The 23,288-nt window shown below is 43.0% G+C and overlaps 1 protein-coding gene across 1 annotated transcript in view; it reads left to right on the top strand.

Annotated features, from left to right (window-relative positions):
• The window catches only part of LOC310966178 (14-3-3 protein beta/alpha-1-like), a 68,353-nt gene extending 45,787 nt beyond the window's left edge, over window positions 1-22,566 (top strand). The window contains exons 5-7 of the mRNA XM_083940036.1: window positions 11,841-12,004; window positions 14,323-14,418; window positions 22,017-22,566. Of these exons, the coding sequence (XP_083796162.1) occupies window positions 11,841-12,004; window positions 14,323-14,418; window positions 22,017-22,073 (317 nt within the window). The 3' untranslated portion in view covers window positions 22,074-22,566. The remainder of the gene's footprint in view (window positions 1-11,840; window positions 12,005-14,322; window positions 14,419-22,016) is intronic.
• Window positions 22,567-23,288: the final 722 nt, after the last annotated feature.

Raw genomic sequence — 23,288 nt, 5'->3', positions numbered from 1 at the left:
ACATTGTTACTTATGTCAGAAGACACAGACTTAAAAACCTTCCAAAACTTAGAGGGATTATTTACTGTATGTCGGACATTTCTTTGGTATAAAAGTCAGATTTAGCTTTAGGAATTAAGGAAATACATCTATTCCTCAGGTACCGAAAATGTGTCCAATCCGATTGACTTTCTTGCAGTTGCCCATGCAAGATTTCGCTCATGAATTTTGTCAGAAAGTTCATCAGTAAACCACATATTGTCACGACCTTTGACCTTGTGTTTTCTGAGAGGAACATGCTTATTAGTAATATCCACGAAAAGTGATTTAAAATAAGACAAGGCAAATTCAGGGTCTGGTATTGCAACTGTTTTTGCCCAGTCACATAAATAAAGATCATGCAAGAATGCTTGCTCAATAAAAGATTTAAAATTCCTTTTGGTTATAATACGTGGCTTCTGTTTAGGACGTTTTATGTCCCAAATTGCAGAAATTACACAGTGATCACTAATTGCAAAGACAGCAGTGGCTTTATATTTTTCTGGAGCACTTGTTATGAACAAGTCAAGGGGTGATGATTTTTCGGGGTGTCTAAGATTAGGTCTTGTTGGCAATTCTATGATTTGTGTCAAGTATGCTGCATCACAGAAACATTTAAAGGATCTGAGACTGGGGAAAACCAGTCCCAGTTTAGATCTCCCATGAAAACTAGCTCATTATGTTTAACATTAGCTTAATACTTAATACTTGATAATGAGGACAATGTATCTTTTGATGCTGATGGAGGTCTGTAACATCCTACTATTGTCATAGCACAACCTTTAGTAAATTCAACCTTTAACACAAGGAATTCATATTGTTTAGGGACTGACTTTGAAATAAGAACTGATGAATGAAATGTTTTCTTTGTATCAATCGCCACTCCTCCAGCTTTCGCCCAGCGATCTGCACGAAAGACGTTATAAACATCCAAATTAACATGATTATCCAGTATAGATTTACTCAACCATGTCTCTGATACAAACATAACATCAACATTTTTTGAATTTGCCCATATTTTAACCATATCCAATCTGATGCTAAACATCAGCTGGTTAACATTGCCATTGTGGGCATGTTATCATGCTAATGTTAGCATTTAGCTCAGACTGTTAAAACCAAAAAGTTTCTACTATTAGAGGACAAGATTTACCTCACGTCACAGTAAACAGGGTCCTCTTGTGAAGATGCTGTTTCCACAAAGTTTGTTGATGTGACAACCAAACACACGGGCAGGGTTGGGGAGTAACGGATTACTTGTAACGGTGTAATCAGAATCAGAAATACTTTAATGATCCCAGAGGGGAATTATTTTTGCGACAAAACTCCAGATATACAGATAACATAGCGTAAATTAGAAAAACTTTTAAGAAATATATACAAGATCAAAAATACCAGACTAATGTGCAAAAGAACAGATTGTCTGTGGTTGAGTCTGAATTACAGATAGGGGGTGACAGGCTCTCCAAGGGATGTATTGTATAATTAAATGATCAATGGCAGGAAAGATTTCCTGTGGTGGTCTGTGGTGCATCTGGGTGCAAGGAGTCTTCTGCTGAAGGTGCTCCTTGCTGGGGCAGTGTGTCGTAGAGAGGGTGGGAGACATTGTCCAGGATAGACCGGAGCCTGGACAGCATCCTCCTCTCTGCCACGGTCGTCAGGGTGTCCAGCTCCTCCACCAGGACATCACCGGCCCTCCTGATCAGTTTGTTCAGTCTGTTGGTGTCTGCGACCTTCAGCCCACTGCCCCAGCATGTGACAGCGAGGAAGATCGCACTGGCCACAACAGACTCATAAAACATCCTCAGCATCGTCCGGCAGATGTTAAAGGACTTCAGCCTCCTCAGGAAGAGTCGACTTTTGCCCTTTTTGTAGACAGCCTTAGCTTTTCTAGTCCAGTTCAACTTATTATTGAAGTACACCCCCAGATACTTTTACTCCTCTACAGTGTCCACAGGGACCCCCTGGATGGAGACAGGGGTCACATATGTTTTTACCCTCTTCAGATCCACTACAAGCTCCTTGGTTTTTGTCACATTGAGCTGCAGATGAGTCAGCTTACTCCAAGTGACAAAGTTGCCCACAACAGTCCTATATTCACTATCACCCCCCTTTCCCCACTCACTCACTCACTCTCACTCATCTTCAACCGCTTATCTGGGCTTCGGTCGCAGCAGCTCTAGCAGGGGGCCCTAAACTTCCCTTTCCCGGGCCACATTAATCAGCTCTAACTGAGGGATCCTGAGGCGTTCTCAGGCCAGTGTGGAGATCTAATCTCTCCACCTGGTCCTGGGTCTTCCCCAAGGCCTCCTTCCAGCTGGACGTGCCTGGAACACCTCCCTAGGGAAGCGCCCAGGGAGCATCCTTACCAGATGCAAGAACCACCTCAACTGGCTCCTTTCAATGCAAAGGAGCAGTGGCTCTACTCTGAGTTCCTCACGGATGGCTGAACTTCTCACCCTATCTCTAAGGGAGACTCAAGCCACCCTCCTGAGAAAACCCATTTTATCTGCTTGTACCCGTGACCTCGTTCTTTCAGTCATGACCCAGCTTTCATGACCATAGGTGAGGGTAGGAACGAAGATTGACTGGTAGATCAAGAGCTTTGCCTTCACCTTTCGTCACAACGGTGCGGTAGAGCGACTGCAATACCGCCCCTGCTGCTCCGATTCTCCGGCCAAACTCACGCTCCATCGTCCCCTCACTCGTGAACAAGATCCCAAGGTACTTGAACTCCTTCATTTGGGGTAAGGACTCATTCCCTACCCGGAGTAAGCAATCCACCAGTTTCCTGCTGACAGCCATGGTCTCAGATTTAGGGGGGGCTGATCCTCATCCCAGCCGTTTCACACTCGGCAGCGAACCAATCCAATGAGTGCTGAAGGTCACTGACCGACGACGCCATCAGGACCACGTCATCTCCAAAAGGCAGAGACGCAGCACCTCCCACAGTATCTCCCGGGGGGACCCGGTCATATGCCTTCTCCAGATCCACAAAGCCCATGTAGACCGGATGGGCATACTCCCAGGCCCCCTCCAGAATCCTTGCGAGAGTGAAGGGCCAGTCAGTTGTTCCACGTCTAGGACGGAATCCGCATTGTTCCTCTTCAATCTGAGGTTTGACTATAGGACGAACCCTCCTTTCCAGCACCTGCAGCTCTGCCTCTGCAAAGGGAGGGTGTGTTAGTCGGATTAAGGAGCCCCCCTTTCCAATGCAACCAACTATTGCTGAGTCATCAGAAATATTCTGAAGGTGGCAGGACTCAGTGCAATTATTTTTTTGAGGTGAAGAGAAAAGGAGAGAGGACAGTCCCCTGTGTGGCCCAGGTGTTGCTGACCACCCTGTTAGACACGCAATTCTGTAGGCGTACATACTGTGGTCTGCCCATCAGGTAATCAACAATCCAGGACAGGATGGGGGCCTCCACCTGCATCGCCATCTTCTCACCCAGCAGAGCCGGACGGATGGTGGTGACTGCACTGGAGAAGTCAAAGAACATGACTCTCACTGTGCTCGCAGGCTTGTCCAGATGACTGTAGACTCTGTTCAGCAGGTAGATGATGCAGTCCTCAGCTTCCAGGCGGGGCTGGTAGGCAAACTGTAGTGGATCAGTGACAGGCCTGACCATAGGCCTTAGCTGTTCCAGGACGAGTCTCTGCATAGTCTTCATGTTGTGGGACGTCAGGGCCACCGGTCTGTAGTCCTGAGGGCCACTGGGACGTGGCGTCTTTGGGACAAGGCAGGGCATCTTCCTCAGCTAAGGGACTCTCTGAATGTGCAGTCCTCCACACAGCTGGGGGGGGGGGGGGGCACAGGCTTTAAGCACCCTGAGAAAGTATAAAACCTATTGAAGAATAGGTTCCGTTCATTGGTCTGGTCCACACGGTCCTCTAACCCTGTGCTACCAGTCGTCTGGAACCCGGTGATGGTTGTCATGCCACTCCACACATCCCTCATGTTGTTTCGCTGGACTTTGTTCTCCAGCTTTCGCCTATAATTGTCTTAACCTCCCTGATTTTAAGTCTAAATACAGCTTGCACTCTCCTCACCTCAGCACGGTTGCAATCTCTGAATGCTCTCTTCTTTTCATTCAGGATAGCCTTAATGTCCTTGGTGATCCAAGGTTTATTCTTGCCGTAGCAGGTTACAGTCCGAGCTGGGACATTGAAGTCCACACAAAAGTCTGGTCTGTGATGCTCTCAGTGAGCCCATCGATGTCCTCCCTGTGCGGCTCACAAAGTGAAGGCCAGTCAATCACTTGAAAGAAGCCCTGCAGTGTCTTATAAGCCTCCTCAGACAACCTCCTCACAGTCCTTGTGGTCGTAGACTTCCTCTTTACCGGAGGGACATGGCAGGGTTTGAGGTGAACCAGGTTATGATCTGACCTGCCCAGAGGGGGGAGAGAGGAGAAGATGTATGTATCCTCTCTGGTAGGACAGCTCACGTACTGTTGGAAGGTCGGCAGAACTCTATCCAAGGTGATGGGGTTAAAGTCGCCCGGTGAGGGCACTGGGGTGTTGAGTCTGGAGATGGTGGTGTGTATGATGCTGCAGGTTTGCAGAGGGAGGGATGTACAGAACAACAGTGATGACAGGTGGGATCTCTCGAGGCAAACGATATGGATGGAATCCAACAGCCAGCAGTTCAACATCCAGGCTACAGAGCTGTTCTTTAACGGTGATATGACCAGGAATACACCATCTGCTGTGTACAAGAATGGCAAGCCCCCCTCCTTTCCTCTTACCGCTTTCGGTGCAATCCCGGTCAGCCCAAAAAATGTGGAAGCCATCCAAGGCGAAGTTCTGGTCCGTAATGTCCCTGTGCAGCTATGTCTCCGTGAAACACATCTGACTGCACTCACGGTACTCCTGTTGGCTCCATGTTAGTGCCGTTAGTTCATACATTTTGTTGTACAGAGACCCTGCATTTCCCACGACAACAGAGGGGAGACACGGCTTAAGTTTTCTCCTCTCCATAAGCTCTTCCCGTCTCAACCCTCCTCTATTGCCCCGATGTTGCTTCCCACCTCTGCGTCCCCGATGTGTTTTTTTTAACAGCACGAAAAGAAACTAGAGAAAGTAACCTCATTGTAGAGGGCAGAACTTCCCAGAAGTTAGGGTGAAGAAACATAATGAATAAAAGGTGAATAGAAGTTAAAGCAGTGTGCAACTTTCGCGCATGTGCACTGACCTATTTAACATACAAAATACAGGTAAGGGAGAAACAGGGAGAAACAGTGGTTAATTGATTCATTGACTTTATTTCTCCGCGCAGCGAGTGAGGCAACAGGTGACACACAGACTGATCTGATCAGTCAATGTAGATATGGTTCATATGTTTCAAACACATAAACGGAGTGAGAAAACTCAGGTTGGAGTCGATCGACTTCATAAAATGGAAATGTATCTGTTCTGTGAGATGAGCGAGTGACGGTCGTCACATCGCTTCTTAGCTCGCTCTCTGTGGAGCAGTGCCGTATGTTGCCAGGCGTGGGGGTGGGGCCCTTTTTAGATGGCGACATGTGGAGATGGCACAATAAAAATGTGACACTGAATTTGAAACAGCACATTGTAATTTCTGCACCCGGTAATGATTTACCATGTATGCCCCTAAAATTTCTGGTTACACCCCTAAAATTTTCAGTTGGGGGCCACAGTGCTCTTAGAGCGTACTCACACTGTCCTCCCGGACCGAGACCCGGACTTTAGGGTACTTGTCCCCCCTTCATCTCCCCCCCGCGCCCCAGACCCGTTTGTACTCACACTGCCAGGGCCGGCCAATGCTTCTTGCTGTCCATACGCCATCACGCCGTAACACGTCGCACGCATTGATCGCGTGTGTGTGGCTTTGTTTACAAATCTTTCCATAGACCTCGGAGTTTTTGTGCTTCTTGTCGACTGTTTTTGAATATTTTCATCCGACCAAATCTGCAGTAAACACTCCACCTCCGCATCACACCAACGTGAACCTTTCACCGCCATTGTTGTTGTTGTTAAATGTCCGCGCATGGTCCGTCCTTCTATTTACATGTCCGAACAGGCGGACATAACGCTACTGCCGTAGGGCTCGTGCTCGTACACATGCGCACGCTCGTGCTCGTACATGTGCAAACGGCTCCGCTAAAGCCCACCTCTTTCCAGCGGGCCGTGGACGGTCCGCTGGCCGCAGTTGAGCACGGAGCGGGTACACTCACACTGCTTAAAGGTACTAGGCTTTAGCTGAAAAACCGTTTTTGGCCGCGGCCAAAAGGACAGTGTGAGCAGGCTCTTAGTGAAAAAGTTAGTCTTGAGACCTGTAGACCAGGTACAGCTGTAACAGGGGACGGTCGTAACAGCTTAGATTGCTCCAAGCTGAAACAAGCTACAGTGAAATCACTCATTCTGGAGATGTATCCTGAACACATCTCCTTGCTGTAAAAAAGAGCCACATCAAGATCTCACAAAGTAGGTCATCAACAAAAAGCGTGTTTTTGTATAATTAAGTATAATATTGGATACTTTCCTGATATTAAATATCCTAAAAATTTAAACACATATCTTTAGAATTACTGTTTTCTAAGCTAGAAATAAAAATGTCTAACATCTGCCAAAGTTAAGCTAGGCCACATGAGGTCAACACCCAGCTGTAACACCCAGTGAATCCTGAAGGCTTGGATGGATAGATATATAGGTAGATATATGGATGTATCTGTAATGTGTTTGATTGCAAAATGCCAAATATCAGAAAGAGAAAAAGCTGTTTTTTTATCTACTTGTAGGGGAGAAGGTTTTTCTCTTTTATGTTTATTGCTGAGGATGTCCATCTCACACCCACGATGAACAGTTGCAGGACAAACATACCACATTTGTGTTTTGTGTATTTGCATAACTTTTCCTCCAAAAACAGGAAGAAGATCGTTCTCTAATGCAAGCCTGAACTAAAATCAGTGTCCCAGATAAACACGTTCAACTAATTCAATTCAATTCAATTTTATTTATAGTGTCGAATCATAACAAAAGTTATCTCAGGACACTTTACAGAGTAGGTAAAGACCACACTAATGACTTATTTATGATTTACATAGACCCAACAATTCCTCTGTAGAGTACGGTGGCAACGAAAACCTTCCCTTTAACAGGCAGGAACGTCGGACAAACCCAGCTCTGTGGAGGACAGCCATCTGTCTTGACCGGTTGGGGAGGAAGAAAAGGAGAGAGAAAGAGAGAAAAGACACACAGATGGACAGGGAGAGACAGACAGACACACTTCCAGAGATGCAAGCAAGCAAAGCCCAACAGTAACTATGATAATATCTATAGTAATGTGAATATGACGTATATGTTAAGACAGTTAATACAACAGAATAGTAGAAACAAGCACAGCTTAGGTGACAGAATATGAAAATGATAATAATTATGGTGGCAAACATGATCAATGATGAGTAGTGGCAATAGCAGCTACGATACAGCGAGACATACCACTGGTGGTGTTTTTATGGCTACAAATTTTATAGTTTATTAAACCAGTGATATTAGTAACAGTTATAATAGCAGCAGGGACCTGCAAGACGACAAAGCACAAACAGCTTCGGGGAAGAAGCTGAATTAGTAACATGCATTGATGAGACATGAATGGTACACAGAGAGGAGAGAAGGTCAGAGTGTCAGGAAAAGTATTATCCCCCGGTAGGCTAGGCCTATAGCAGCATCATTAAGCAGAAGAAAAGACTCTTAACAGACTTATTGGAGCAGCCTGATAATAAGGAGTTGCAATAGTCCAGCCTAGAAGTAACAAATGCATGGACTAGTTTTTCTGCATCTTTCTGAGACACAATGTTCCTAATTTTTCGCAATATTACGCAGGTGAAAATATGCAGTCCTTGTCGTTAGTTTTATGTGAGAATCGAAGGACATATCCTGATCAAAAATAACACCCAAATTCCTTATTGTGGTGCTGGAGGACAACACAACATCATCCAGAGTAACAATGTCTTTAGCTATTGAGTTTCGGAGGCCTTTGGGGCCAAGTACAATAACTTCAGTTTTATCTGAGTTTAACATCAGAAAATTGCAGGTCATCCAGCTTTTTATTTCCTTAATGCACATTTGAAGTTTAGTGAAGTGGGACTCCGTGACTGACTTTAGTGTGCATGGAGGATTTGTCATTAACATGTACAAACTGAGATCTATCTGATAAATATGACCTAAACCAGCTCAGTGCGTTTTTTTTAATGCCAATTAGATGCTCCAGTCTCTGTAGCAGAATGTGATGGTCAATAGTGTCGAAGGCAGCACTAAGATCTAGTAAGACAAGTACAGAGACAAGTCCTTTGTCTGAAGCTATAAGAAGGTCGTTAGTAATTTTCACCAGTGCTGTCTCAGTGCTATGATTCGCTCTAAATCCTGACTGGAAATCCTCAAATATCTCGTTATTATGTAAAAAGTCACACAACTGATTGGCAACTAATTTCTCGAGGATCTTAGAGAGAAAAGGAAGGTTAGATATAGGTCTATAGTTGGCTAGTACCTCAGGATCAAGACTGGGCTTTTTGGGAGAGGTTTAATTACAGCTACTTTAAAAGACTGTGGTACATAACCTGCTGATAAAGACATGTTAATCATATCTAATACAGGAGTGCTAACTGAAGGTAACACTTCTTTAAGTAACCTAGTTGGGATAGAGTCTAGGAGACAAGTAGAAGGTTTTGATGCTGAAATAGTAGAGGTTAAATTGTTAAGGTGGACTGTAGAAAAGCAGTCCAAGAATATATCAGGTCGTACAGTTTCTAAGGTTCCTGGGTTTGATGAAAAATTGGTGCCAAGCGAGTTGATTTTGTCTCTAATAGTTATAATTTTGTCATTAAAGAAGGTCATGAAGTCGTTACTACTGAGGGTTATAGGAATACATGGCTCAATAGAGCTGTGGCTCTCTGTCAGCCTGGCTACAGTGCTGAAAAGAAATCTAGGATTGTTCTTATTCTCCTCTATTAAAGATGAGTAATATGCTGCTCTGGCATTACGGAGGGCCTTCCTATATATTTTTAGACTTTTTTGCCAAACTAAGTGAGATTCCTCCAGTTTAGTGGAGCGCCATTTACTTTCCAATTTTTGCGATATTTGTTGTAATTCAGGGGTTTGTGAGTTATACCACGGAGCTAACTTCCTCTGTTTTATTATCTTCTTTTTTAAAGGAGCAACAGAGTCGAGTGTTGTTCGTAGAGAACCTGCAACACTGTCAACAATGTGATCAATTTCAGAGAAACTAACGTTAGTGCAGGAATCTTGAATATTAGGATAAGGCATTAAAGTAAATGCAGATGGAATCGCATCAGATAAACATCTAGTGTAGACACTTTTACCCAGAGGTGAGTAGTCCTGTAATATGAATTCAAAAGTTATTAAATAATGGTCTGATAAAATAGGATTCTGTGAAAAGACTATCAAGTCATTCATTTCCACACCATAAGCCAAAACAAGGTTGAAGGTGTGATTAAAACAGTGAGTAGGTTTATGTACACTCTGACTAAAACCAATTGAATCTAATAGAGAGATAAACGCAATACTAAGACTATTATTATCGCTGTCCACATGAATATTAAAATCACCTACAATGATTACTTTGTCAGATTTAAGGACTAAATTTGACAGAAACTCTGAGAATTCAGACAGAAATTCAGAGTACGGACCAGGAGCACGGTACACTATAACAAATATAATTGGCTGCACAGTTTTCCAGGTTGAATGCGAAAGACTAAGAACAAGACTTTCAAATTAATTATAATTTAGTTAAGGTTTAGGGTTTATTAATAGGCCTGAGTCATAATTAGCTGCAAAGCCTCCTCCTCGACCACTGCCTCGAGGAATATGAGTATTAAAATGACTGGGAGGAGTGTATTCATTTAGGCTAACATATTCTTCAGGACACAGCCATGTTTCGGTCAGACAGAGTAAATCAATATGGTTATCTGATATCAGATCGTTTACTAATACAGCTCTAGATGACAGAGATCTGATGTTTAAAAGTCCATATTTTATTTTCTGATATTGTTGCATAGTCGCGGATTTTGCTTTGATTTGTATCAAGTTTTTCTGTATAGCTCCTCTTCTGTTCATTTTTGATCTGTTTCATTTATATGATCGTGGGACAGACAGTGTTTGTATACTAAACTGAGCTGGAAAATGCTCCACAGGGAGCGCAGAGAGGTGTGTAAGACTGCCACTCTGCTTCTTGATCCCAACACTGGGTTGTCATGGTTTTAGACCGCTAACAACTGCGTCCAGGTTCTTAGATATGAGAGCGGCACCCTCCACATTTATTCCATTTATGGTATTAATGCACTTCTCCACTTTATTCTGTCTATCAGGTCTTATATTGTATCCATCACAGCACTATGGTCACTTTATTTTACAGTATTCATCTGGTTACACAGAGCTAGCATATACTTAGACTGCTGTTTTCCTGCCATGCACCACTATCACTTTATTATTTATTATCTGCACATAGCTTATAGTTATAATATATATTTATACTCTATTACTGCACTATAGTTCTGTCTACGTCTGCTCTTTACACATATGTATCATGTCTGACCTCATCTGAACCCGATCACTGTCCACTTATATCTTTTCTGCACTACAGTTCGGTTTATACCTGTTTCAACAGTCTACTGCATGTTTACATTGTTTACATCATATACACCCGTTCAGATGTCTGCTTACATCTGATAAACGCATGTCTTTCTACATCTCACGCCGACGATGTCCTCCGTATCTAACCTGTACTACACAATAACATCCTGACACTTATTCTACCTGTACTAACACACTAACATCCTGACACTTACTCTTCTCTTACACTTTATTCTTGTTGTTAGGTTAAAATGTTTTGTATAGTTGCACTGTCGTTATTTGCTGCTTTGTGGGCCCTGAATTGCCCCCCGGGGACAAATAAAGTTTTTTGAATTGAATTGAATTGAATTGAAAGTAGGATGAATACCATCTCTCTTAAAAAGACCAGGTTTTCCCCAGAAAGACTGCCAATTATCTACGAAGCCCACATTATTTACCGGGCACCATCCAGACAGCCAGCGACGGAATGATGACATGCGGCTATACATGTCATCTCAAGTCAAGTTGGGCAGGGGACCAGAGAAAACTACGGAGTCCGACATAGTTTTTGCATAAGCACACACCGACTCCACATTCATTTTAGTGACCTCCGATTGACGTAATCGGGACGTAAACTAGACCATTGAAGTAAGCGAAAAGTAATCCAAAAGTATTCAGAACACATTACTTTACCTGAGTAACCCAAGGGAAATCATTACAGTTTACATTTTCCCTGGGTGTAGGGACGTGACTGCACCGTTGACAAGCCTCTCCCTACAGCATGTTGTTCAAGCACCCATTTGTAAACTTGTTTCTTTAGCTGTGGCCAACTCGGTTTTAGCCCGCAGTTAGCTTTTTTTGATTTCATTGCATTTAGAGTATCTTCCGCGTTTCGCCAGTCCCCTCACAAGTTTCTCTCTCACTCTAAACTTTCTTTCTGCTGTTCGATTACCGTTTTCATCTTCAATGGTACAGGAGTAATAGGAGTAGCAGATACTGGCACACAAGCCTAGAGCGCCCTCTCGTGGCTGTCAGTGTGAAAAAACGAACATGTCAAATTATATATTTTAATGTATAAGTTGCAGGACCAGCCAAACCATGAAAAAAAGAGTGACTTATAGTCTGGAAAATAAGGTACTTGTTTTTTATTTATTTCAGTAATTGAGAATAAATGACATGTTCAGGATCACTGTGTAGCAAAAATAAAGTGACTGTTGGTTATCTCTGTTTTATAGACACGGTAGACAACTCTCAGCAGGCCTACCAGAAAGCCTTCGAGATCAGCAAGAAGGACATGCAGCCAACACATCCCATCCGGCTAGGCCTGGCCCTCAACTTCTCCGTCTTCTACTATGAAATCCTCAACTCACCCGAGCAGGCCTGCTCTCTGGCCAAGCAGGTGGATGCACAACACTTTGTTTATTCACTTAAGAGCGCTGATTTTGAGTGTTTTTATGGTAATGCAGGTCAGGTGGCCCCTCCTCAGAACAGTCAAAGCCAGAACCAGTTAAAAGTCAACGTGGAGCCCAGCTGCTGAGTTCTTGCTCCTGACACGACATGTCAGAAATTAAAACCTCTAGACTCATGTGAGACTTAAAGTTGTACTCGATTTTATCTATTTAATTGCCTTTTAAGTTAATATTTATCAAATAGTGAGTTAAAGCAATGGCCCACTAATGAAAGCACTTCTACTTGCTGTGTGTGTGTGTGTGTGTGTGTGTGTGTGTGTGTGTGTGTGTGTGTGTGTGTGTGTGTGTGTGTGTGTGTGTGTGTGTGTGTGTGTGTGTGTGTGTGTGTGTGTGTGTGTGTGTGTGTGTGTGTGTGTGTGTGTGTGTGTGTGTGTGTGTGTGTGTGTGTGTGTCCTGTACATGAAATGAATAAAGCAATATTTTCTTATGACTTTAGTTGTTTCAAGGAAAACATTTTCAACAGGCCAACAGCAAAAAATAAAATGTAAAAAAAAAAATAAAGTATGTTCTTTAATATCAAGATAAAGACACACAGCTTTGTGAACATGTGCTCTGCCTCCCACCTAGTTTGAAACATCCTGTTCTCGTCGTCCACCTTCCGTTTAGCCATTATTGGGGAGGGAGGGTGCTGAAAGTTGACATCTGCCCTGAATGCTGATGAATACTTGCGGTGCTGCAGTGAGTTCGCGGGCTACCGTTGCATTGTGGGTAATGTAGTTTTGGTGCGTGAAAAACACCAGCAGGCGGCTGTGGCGTGCGGGCCAGTACTAATACTTATCAAATATCATCCCGGGTGCCAAGATAACTCATTCCTTGACTTTGACACCCATGGTCTAGGAAGACGTTTCACCTCTCATCCAAGAGGCTTCATCAGTTCATGTACGCATCTGACCAGGCTGGGACTGGTCCAACTATCTTGTGTGGAGATCCAGTTATTTAACCTCTAGTGAAGGTGTTCACAAGGCCGATGATGTCACTGGAACCCTTTGTGCCCCAAGTGCCAATGACAGTTGTTCGAGTTACAGTCGTCGGTGGGAAGTTGGTTTGAACTTTGTTAGTGCCCTACTGGGTTATAACGACATTTGTTGGAGTCACAGGGTGCCCTTTGTGAACAGTTGTTCTTTGAGGTTAGATTGTTGAATCTCCTGGGAAGGGATGAAAGGGCAGCATTGTAAATTGGAGATAAGTGGTGTCTCAAACCTCCTCCTCTGTTTAGCAATGGTTTCTCTACTTTTGCATAGATGATCTTTTCATCCTCTTTCAAACCTTCTGTCCTCTCTGTCAAGGATGTGGACATTGTTGTCATCAAAGGAGTGGGCTTTCTCCTCGAGCTGTAAATGGACAGCAGAGTCCAGGCCTGAGGAGTTAGCTCTCCTGTGTTGGGCCATGCGTATATGAAGTGGTTGTTTTTTCTCCAATGTAGAGATCTCTGCATTCCTCAGTGCATTGGGCAGCATAAACCAGATTGCCCTTGTGGGTGTGTGGTGTTCTGTCCTTGGGATCCTTGGGTACTAGTCTCTGTCTGAGTGTGTTACTGGATTTGAAATACACAGGGATGCAGTGTTTGTTGAAGAGAAGTTTCTCTGATACCCCAGCCACATACGGAATGACTGTGTTGTTTCTCTTGTTTTTCTTTCTCAACAACTTTGGTTTTCTTTCTGGAAACAGCTGCCGTTTTCACAAAAGTCCCGCTGGGGTAACCACAAGTTGTGAGGGTGCCTCTCAGGTGCTTGCGTTCTTCCCCTTGGGCCTGTGAGCTGGTGGGTACGTTATCAGCTCATTGTTGCAGGGTTCTTATAACTCCAAGCTTGTGTTCCAGGGGTTGGTGGGGGTCAAACAGTAGATATTGGTCTGTGTGAGTGGGTTTTTTTGTATACCCCAATGTGGAGGCTCCTGTCATTTTCCATATGGAAGCCAAAGGGTTCCAGTGACATCATCAGCCTTGTTAACACTAGAGGTTAAATAACTGGATCTCCACACCAGACATTTGGATCAGTCCCAGCCTGGTCAGATGCGTAAATGAACTGATGAAGCCTCTTGGATGAGAGGTGAAACGTCTTCCTAGACAAACAACCAAGTCCAGTTGCTTTTGACTTGCATATCTTTAGGGATGATTTAAAAACTGTTTAAAAGGTCACTATTTTTATTTGAGAACATTCCAAAGAGCCATCGTAGAGCTCATCAAATGAGACAAACCAAACCTGTAAATAAATGTTTCACATTTTCAACTCTCTTTTCCTCCCTGCAGGCTTTTGATGAGGCGATCGCCGAGCTCGACACCTTGAACGAGGACTCGTACAAAGACAGCACGCTGATCATGCAGCTACTAAGGGACAACCTCACTGTGAGTACACACTCTTAACTCACTTTTTTACACCAAAATGTATCTGTGAATGTCCCTATTTGCTGTGTTTTATCATAAAGTTGATGATAATCTACAATAAAATAGGCCAATGCAGTTTGAATTATCACTGAAGAAAAAGCTATAATAAGCATCAGCTTACTAAGTGTTTAACGGCTTAAACAGCTATAAAACACACCAAGTAGTTGTGCACTGATATGTATTTGTCATCTTAATCTTATGTTCATCTGTTGAGTTCATGGACCTAAAGCATCCAGAAGTTTCACAGCCAGTGTAGCTTGTAAATGCTACGGTATATTTACATCCTCAGTGATACTAAGCCCTTAATTTCTCTATCTAAACTAAGGGATGTAGAATCATTTCTTAACCACACCTACTGACATTTCTGTCCATGCTTTTGTTTCCAAACCTAACTATAAATCAAAGCCGTAGGCGGCGATGAACGCGCCCTCACACCCTTCACGCATCCGTGGGATGCTGCGCGGATGGTGCGGGGAGGCGGGCTATCGATCACAACTCTTGCAGTGCTTCCGGTGTCGCCTGTGTGGCGCTAGAGAGTGCGTACAAAACACACTTTGTATCCCTCTGTATCAAGTGTAGAACGCACATTGAAAATTTTATCTAATTGACATCAAATCTGTCATATCAGGCTGACTTCCCGTTGCCAGTAGGTGGCACTGTGGCTGTTGGTCACTAATGGCACATGTTTGTCTTCAGACCTGGACTCTCATCATGTCTAGAAAAATTGGTGGAGTTTGGACAATGTACGTTGAAGTTAGAGCGACATCCTGTTTCATGGCGAGAAGCACAAAATGGCCACCATGCCATTACGCAACATGCCCAAAACATGCCTTATGTTTCCAAACATGAAGTGCCATGAAGTAAAGAAGGCACACTGTGGAAATTTCATTTGAATGGAAGGATTTTTTTCAGTTTTTCCTCCTCCCAATAGGGGGCGCTATCACTGTGAATCAATATTGTGATGCAGTTTTCCCCAGGCCTGGACTGTTATCATGTGTGGGAAATTTGATGCAGTTTGGACAATGTATCTTGAAGTTAGAGCTTCTTCCTCTTTCTTTCAAAATGGCCACCATGTCATTATGCAACCAGGATAAATCATGCCTTAAGTTTAGAAACATGAAGTACCAAACCCACCATAAAAATTTTATCAAAATCTCAACTAGGATGATGTTTGTTATTTTTTCATCCTGCCAATAGGGGGCGCTATCACTCTGAGTCAATATTGAGATGTAGATGTGGTCAGGACATGACTCTTCATTCATGAGAAATTTGGTGCAGATTGGATAATGTATGCTCAAGTCACAGCTACTTCCTGTTTGAAGGCGAAAGGCCAAACTTGGACGGCATGTCATGGCAACAGCGAGGAAAAAAAAGAAAGAAAATGTGCCGAGTATCGTTTGATCAAACATGTCTTTAGATGATACTAGCTGATTTGGAAGTTGATCATCTTAAATCCCTAGGAAGAGTTTGTCAAAGTATGACACGAAAATGGGCATACAATTGGCATACAAAATGGCCGACTTCAGGTTGACTGAGATGAGTTTTATATGCCTACCGGTTTTCAGAATTTTATGTCAATCCTGGGGGAGGGGGTGAAATTTGGTGAAAATTGTACTACGGTCTATGGTCAGGTTTAAACAACTTTCTCTTGTTTGACAATAGGGCCAACTTTGGCGCCACGCCCATACTGTGCAGTTAAAATGCAAACAGAGTATCGTTTGAACAGACATCTTAAGATGGTACTAACCAATTTTGAAGTCGATTGTCTTAAATCTCTAGGACGAGCTTGTTAAAGTATAAAGACATGTAAAAACATGTGACTACCTGTTGCCAGCCGGGGACGTTATGACTGATTCAATATTGAGATGTAGGTATGGTCAGGACAGGACTCTTGTCATGCTTGACAAATTTGGTGCAGATTGGACAATGTATGCTTAAATTACAACTTCCTGTTTGAAGGTGAAAGGCCATACTTGGGCGCCACAAAATGCAGAGTATTGTTTGGTCAAACATGTCTTTAGATGATACTAAAATTCAAAATGGCCGACTTCCTGTTGACTTAAGCATATGGCCCCAAGAGGCTTTTGTTGTATGTCTCAATGAGTTATATTTGCCTACCGGTTTTCAGAATTTGATGTCAATCCTGGGGGAGGGGCTGTAATTTAAGGCTTGCCAGCAGGGGGCGCTATCACTAAGAGTCAATATTGAGATGGAGGTGTGTCCAGGCCAGGACTCTGGTAATGTATGTGAAATTTGGTGAAAAATGGACAATGTATGGTCAGATTAAAACAACTTTCTCTTATTTAGCGATAGGGCCGACTTTGGCGCCAAGCCACGCCCACAAGGTGCAGTTAAAACGCAAACGGCGAGTATCGTTTGGTCACATGTGACCTCGTCATGTATGAGAACTTAAGTGCAAATTGAACAATCTATGGTCAAGTTATAGATACTTCCTGTTGTTGGCGATTCGGCTGAATTTGGGGCCACGCCACGTCTACACAGTAAAGTTAAAACGTAAACGCTGACTATGGTTTGATCAGACATGTTTTTAGATGGTACTGACTGATTTTGAAGTCGATCATGTTTAATCTGTAGGAGGAGTTTGTTAAAGTATGACATGTGCAAATGTCAAAAAATCGCCACTAAATTAAAAATTGCCGACTTCCTGTTGAGTTTACGATATGGCTCCAGAGACTTTTTTGTTTGTCTGGAAGACTTCCACATGCCTACCAATTTTTGTAAATGTACCTCATTCGTAATGCTATCAAAGATCCCCTCTGTGAAACCCTTAACTTCTCTAACCTAAGACATGGTAAAATTTCACATATCCAACTATTATGAATCGGCGGAGGAACATCTTTCCGTTTAAGGAGAGAGAGGAGTTACATCTGCTGAGCAGGGTGGTAAAGGCCACGACACGTTGCGTAGTAATGGTAAGAATTTCAGGCGGAGGAAGTCCAAAAAGAGCAAAAATGTTTGTTAAGAGCCTGTTTGAGGGTTTGAAATATATCGGACCAAAATTCAAAAAGCTTCGGGCATGTCCAGAACATGTGTGTGTGGTCGGCTGGGGACTGCTTACAACGGTTACAAGCGTCACTGTGACTAGGGTATCTCTAAGCCAATTTAGCATTGGTGAAATGGGCTCTATGAAGCACCTTCCACTGTGGGCGCACTCACACTGTCCTTCCGCACCGCGCCCGGGGCTTTAGGGTGCTTGTCCCCCCCTCTCTCTCCCCCCGCTGACCAGCCCGTTTGTACTCACACTGCCTGGGCCTCGCGCAAATGCTTCTTCCCTGTCCATACGTCATCACGCAATAACATGTCACACCCATTGATGACGTCATTGCGATGCGTCGCTTTGTTTACAAATCTTTCCATAGACCTCAGAGTTTTTGTGCGTCTTGTCCGACTGTTTTTGAGTATTTTCATCGACCAAATCTGCAGTAAACACTCCACCTCCGTATCACACCAACGTGAAACTTTCGCTGCCATTGTTGTTGTTAAATGTCCGTGCATGGTCTTTTTTTTTTTTTTTCTATGTCCGAACAGGCGCACATAAATGACGTGAGAGCCGCCGTAGGCGTCGTGCTCGTGCCCGTACACGTGCGCACGCTCGTGCTCGTACATGTGCAAACGCGCTCTACAAAAGCCCACCTCTCTCAAACGGGCTGTGGACGGCCAGCTGGCCGCAGCTAGGTGCGAAGCGGTTGCACTCACACTGGTCAAACGCACTAGGCTTTACCCGCAAAACCAGTTTCAGAATGTCCCTCCACTGGACCTCAGTAATGTCTACCCCCAAATCCTTTTCCCATGCATTTTAAGGTGAGGCAGTGGGGACTGGGCTCAGAAGAGCAATCTTATAATAAATGACAGATATCAGTCGTTTGTGTTGTATGTTGTGAGCCAAGAATTGGTCCATCTCAGCTTCAGGGGGGCGGTTTGGCTAATGTGGGATTTGCTTTTGGATAAAATTTGAAGGTAACGAAAGAAGTGGCTATTAGGCAGGCTGTATTTGTCCAACATTAATGCAAAGGACGCAACAACACCTTCGTCCTACAGGACATTAAGCGTTTTGAGGCCCTTATCTGACCAGATGCAGAATGCAGGGTCGTGTAGGAAGGGTGAAACGTTATTTAAAACTGGGGCAAGGATCGAAGCCCTTTGCATGTCGTACAACTTCCTGAACTAGATCCAAATTTTAATGTTATTGGCAACAACCAGATTAGGTGAGACCTTGTGGGAAGTTATGGGGATCTTTGAGCAAATCGTAGAGTGCAAAGAGCGTTAGGAAGATGTTATCTCTGTATGAGCCCAGGGTGGGCAGACGTCTGCAACTCCATCGCGGAGCCAATATAAAAGTTAATTAATGTTGCAGGCCCAGAAGTAGTGGCGGAAATTAAGGAGTGCTAGTCCCCCTTCAGGTTTAGTGAGTTGAAGAATATGTTTTTTGATAGGGGCTGGTTTATTCTGCCAAATTAAGCTGTTGATCTGATTAGTAAAAAATTATTTATTAAAACAAATTGAGAGATGCTGAAAAGGATACAGAAACTTTGGTAAAATTACCATCTTTATAAGATTAACCCGGCCTGCAAGGGACAGGGGGAGGCTCTCCCATCTAGACAAGTCTGACTTTCATTTATTTAATAGCGGCTGGAAGTCCTTTTGGAAAAGCTCCCTGAAGGAACTGGTGATAAACAACCCCAATTACTTGAACCCCTTGTCGGCTGTTTTAAAGAGGAACATGGATTGTGGTAGTGATTTCGCCAAGTCGTTGACAAAAAATAACTCACTCTTCTGAATATTCAACTCATACCCTGATAGGTGCCCAAACTGATCCAGAATTGATAAAACTGGTCGGAGGGAGGATGTGGGGTTTGAAATAAATAAGAGAAGGTCATTGGCATATAAGGAGAGTTTGTGGACCAGGTCAAAACAAGTGATTCCTTCAAACTTCTAAGCCAGATGGCTAACGGCTCGATGGCTATGTTGAACAACAAAGGGGAGAGAGGACAACCCTGCCGGGTCCCACGTTTGAGAGGGAAATATGCTGAGCGGACATCATTAGTGTTTACAGATGCAGAGGGGGTTACATAAAGAAGCTTAACCCATAAATAAAATTGGAATCAAAGCCAAATTTCTCCAAAATGAAAAATATAAACCTCCGCTCTACCTGGTCGAAGCAATATTCAATAATCTTCGGGTATTGAAGAATGGATGTCTCCCTAATATGAAGCCTGTCTGGTCTAGTGAAATTATCAATGACATCAAACTTTGGAGGCAGAGGGTGAGGATCTTAGCAAGGATGTTACACTCTATGTTTAACAGTGAGACCGGTCTGTAGCTGCTACATTAGGTAGGATCCCTGTCTTTCTTAGGGAGCAATGAAATAGATGCCTCATACAAGGTCGCTGGCAGTCTGCCTTCAGTAAAGGAGTCATTGAACATACAAGGATGGGAGCTAAAAGCATCGAGTATGTCTTAAAGAAATCGACTGTAAAACCATCGGGACCAGGAGATTTCCTGTTTTGCATAGACTTGATCGCTTCATGCACCTCCAACAGAGAGATGGGTCTACCAAGTTCACTAGAGATACAGCTTTTGTTTAGAATCACCGGAGAGATGTCACGAAATTGTCAAACTACAGTTTGCAAAGAAACCAGGCTGACCTGTGTTATTGTGTAGATTAAAATATAAGCACATAGAGAGTTGTTATTTAACATATATGTAGGAAATCTACACGTATTATGACTTAAATAAATCAACTTTAATAATTTAACTTACGTCGATGATACAGGGCACCACACCTTTTGATACAGAATATTTATTAAACTTAGGTGAAGGTTTAATACCTGTAAATGTAGAAGAATACCTTTAGCAATTTAATGTAATGTATTAACTAAATTTATCAGTCTTGTCTCAAATCTGTTAGTTCGTACCGTAACAGTGACCATCAACTCTGCATAGAAGGGAAGATTCTCACAACGACGTGAGAAACATTTATTTAATTAACTTGTAAGAATAATACAGCACTGAATTAAACAAGGGATAAATAGGTTAAAGGCGGATATAACAAGCTTAAACAGGGTAGTTCAAACCGGGCTGGTTTTAAAAACGTTACTGGCGGACCTAAACTGACTCTAATTAACCTATCAACAGAACCTTGATCAGAAGCTAATTACCACCAACATTATTAACCAGAAGCTGTAGAAAAATTGCCCCCGCGACCCGACCCCGGATAAGCGGTTGAAGATGAGATGAAAGAAAAGATGGTAGCATTCAGAGATCGCAACCGTGATGATGTGAGGAGAGTACGGGGGTGCTGAAACTTAAAATCAGGGAGGCTAAGGACAATTATAGGAGAAAGCTCCAGCGAAACAACATGAGGGATGTGTGGAGTGGCATGAGAACCATCACCGGGTTCCAGAAGACTGGTAGCACAGGGCTGGAGGACCGTGTGGACCAGGCCAACGAAATGAACCTACAGTATTTTTCAATAGGTTACAGTTCGCCGTGCGACTGCGATTATCATCCTCTTCATCCATACGTGTTGTCTACATTTATTTATCATTATTTTTTATTTATCATTATTTTATTTATTTACAGTATGTTTACTCCATCTAAAGCCAATGAAGCATAGACTTGTGTTTTAAATACAATTCATTTCAATTTGATTTATAGTGCCAAATCATAACAAAAGTTAGCTCAGGACACTTTACAGAGTAGGTAGAGACCACACTCTATGACTTATTTATGATTTACAAAGACCCAACAATTCCTCTGTAGAGTACGGTGGCAACGAAAACCTTTTCTCCTCCCACCCTCCCCTAGATCCCAAAACCTTTCTTTTGTAGTTCCTGGTTTATTGTCCATCTCCACTGTTCCTGTCTGTAGGGTTACAGGCTCAGTTATTAATTTCACTCTTTTAGCATTTAGCTTGACTAAAATGCTGTGCATTGAACATGTCTCGGTTTGGAGTTCATTCACTCATATGAGCTACAATACGTATGTAAAAATGTCTTGTAATTACTTGGAAACATGAAGGCATACATAGTCAGATTTTAACATACACTTTAAAAGTGAAAAATCCTCAGAGAAGTCTGGAAGTTTGTGTCTGGAAAAGTATGGAATTTTGAAATGTGTAGGAAACCTGGGAACGATTTTCTTTCTACTGCACTACACCTGCCAACTGTATCAACGCGTTGAAGTCCCTCATGGTCTGACATGGTTGAGCTTGAATGTTTTTTATTTTTTATTTTTTTTGGCGCTTTGACCCCCATACACCGAGTGCCATGTAGTTCCATTTTATTGGAGAGAAGGCAGACATCTCTATGATACTGACACTGGGGAAACTCCAACCAGAACAATCTAAAATGATTAACAGCACTAGGGGGAGGAGGACGAACATTTTGGGGTGAACTGTCCATTTAATGACCATGTATTGTTCTCAGGAGTGACTTATTTTTGCTGTATTTAAAATGAAATGAATTGTGATGAGTTATCACATCCTTGCTTACAGTGACAGGATGGCCGAAAGATGTAATTTCTCCTTTTTTCTGCAGCTGTGGACATCAGAAAACCAGGGTGACGAAGGCGAAACCGGCGACGGAGAGAACTAGAGCACACTGTTAACCCATCCCCACTCTCTTCCTCCTCCTTTTATCGCTTTTCCTCTCTTCGTACGCTTTTCATTCCCTCTTTTTCAAGCCCAGCCACCCAACTTCCCTTATGTATAACCAACAGCATGAATAGTACCTGACCTTCACAGACAGATATAATATAATACATATAACAAAAAAGGAGGGGGTAAAGAGAAACGACTCCACTCCCCCATCCCTCCTCCCACCCTCCCCTAGATCATGGCACTTCAAGGCAGGCCAGCAGACTAAACCCGCTGGTCAGTCTAGTCTTATAGTACGCAGGGATTTTTTTTTTTAGATTTTTTTTATTAAAGATTATTTTTTTGGCAGTTTTTCAAGCCTTTATTATGTATGACGGACAGGAAATGGGCTGAGAGAGAGAGGGTCAGAGTCAAACCTTTGGCTGCTGCCTTGAGGACCTTCAGTTTCTTTACATGGGGCTGCTGCTCTACACATAGATAGTCGTCGTCGCCCCCCCCCCCCCCCCCCCCCCCCCACACACACACACACACTAAACAAAACAAAAATAGTTACTAAACTGTCTGTCTATTTTCAGCAAACACTTCGATGAAAAAAAAAAAAAAAAACTATATTCAGCTGGATGTTTATACAGAAGGGTCCTCCTACAAGGCAATGTCATTCTGCATCTTTTCAGTTCGGAGCTAAAACTGATTTGAAAACTTATTAAAAACAAAAAAGCATACATTCCATCGTAATGTTTGAGACAATTTTAGACATTTTCCCCCACAAACGGGACCTGCCTGCTCCCTTGGATCCACCTCCAGTCCAGGTGCTGTTGAACATCAGTACTGCTGTCCCTAATGTTAATTCTTTAACATGTTTATTTCCCAGTGCGATTGCTTTTTTTTCTTTTTTTGATGTGTATGTGTGTATAACAAATCAAAATCTTTCCGGTTTTTGAGAACTGTAAAATTGTCAAACATTTTTAGAGCTTAACATCTTTGGTACCTTTTTTTTTCTTCCCCCGCCCTTCTGCCCTTTATATGCTTGTACTGACAAGAATACAAAAAGTCCACTCAGCGGACTTGAAATTTAAATGTTACATTTCAGATTAGGAAAAAAAGGAAGCAGCGATTTTAAGGTACATGCGTTGAAGGAGCCAAAAACTCCCGGCAGCCGATCAACCAATCATCTGTTTGTGGAAGCAACCTGTAGTTTGGATCACGGTTGATG

Source organism: Echiichthys vipera, assembly GCF_963691815.1.
Source record: "Echiichthys vipera genome assembly, chromosome: Y".
Classification (NCBI taxonomy): domain Eukaryota; kingdom Metazoa; phylum Chordata; class Actinopteri; order Perciformes; family Trachinidae; genus Echiichthys; species Echiichthys vipera.
Note: the sequence above shows the minus strand (reverse complement) of the source record. Positions and strands in the feature narration are given on the sequence as shown.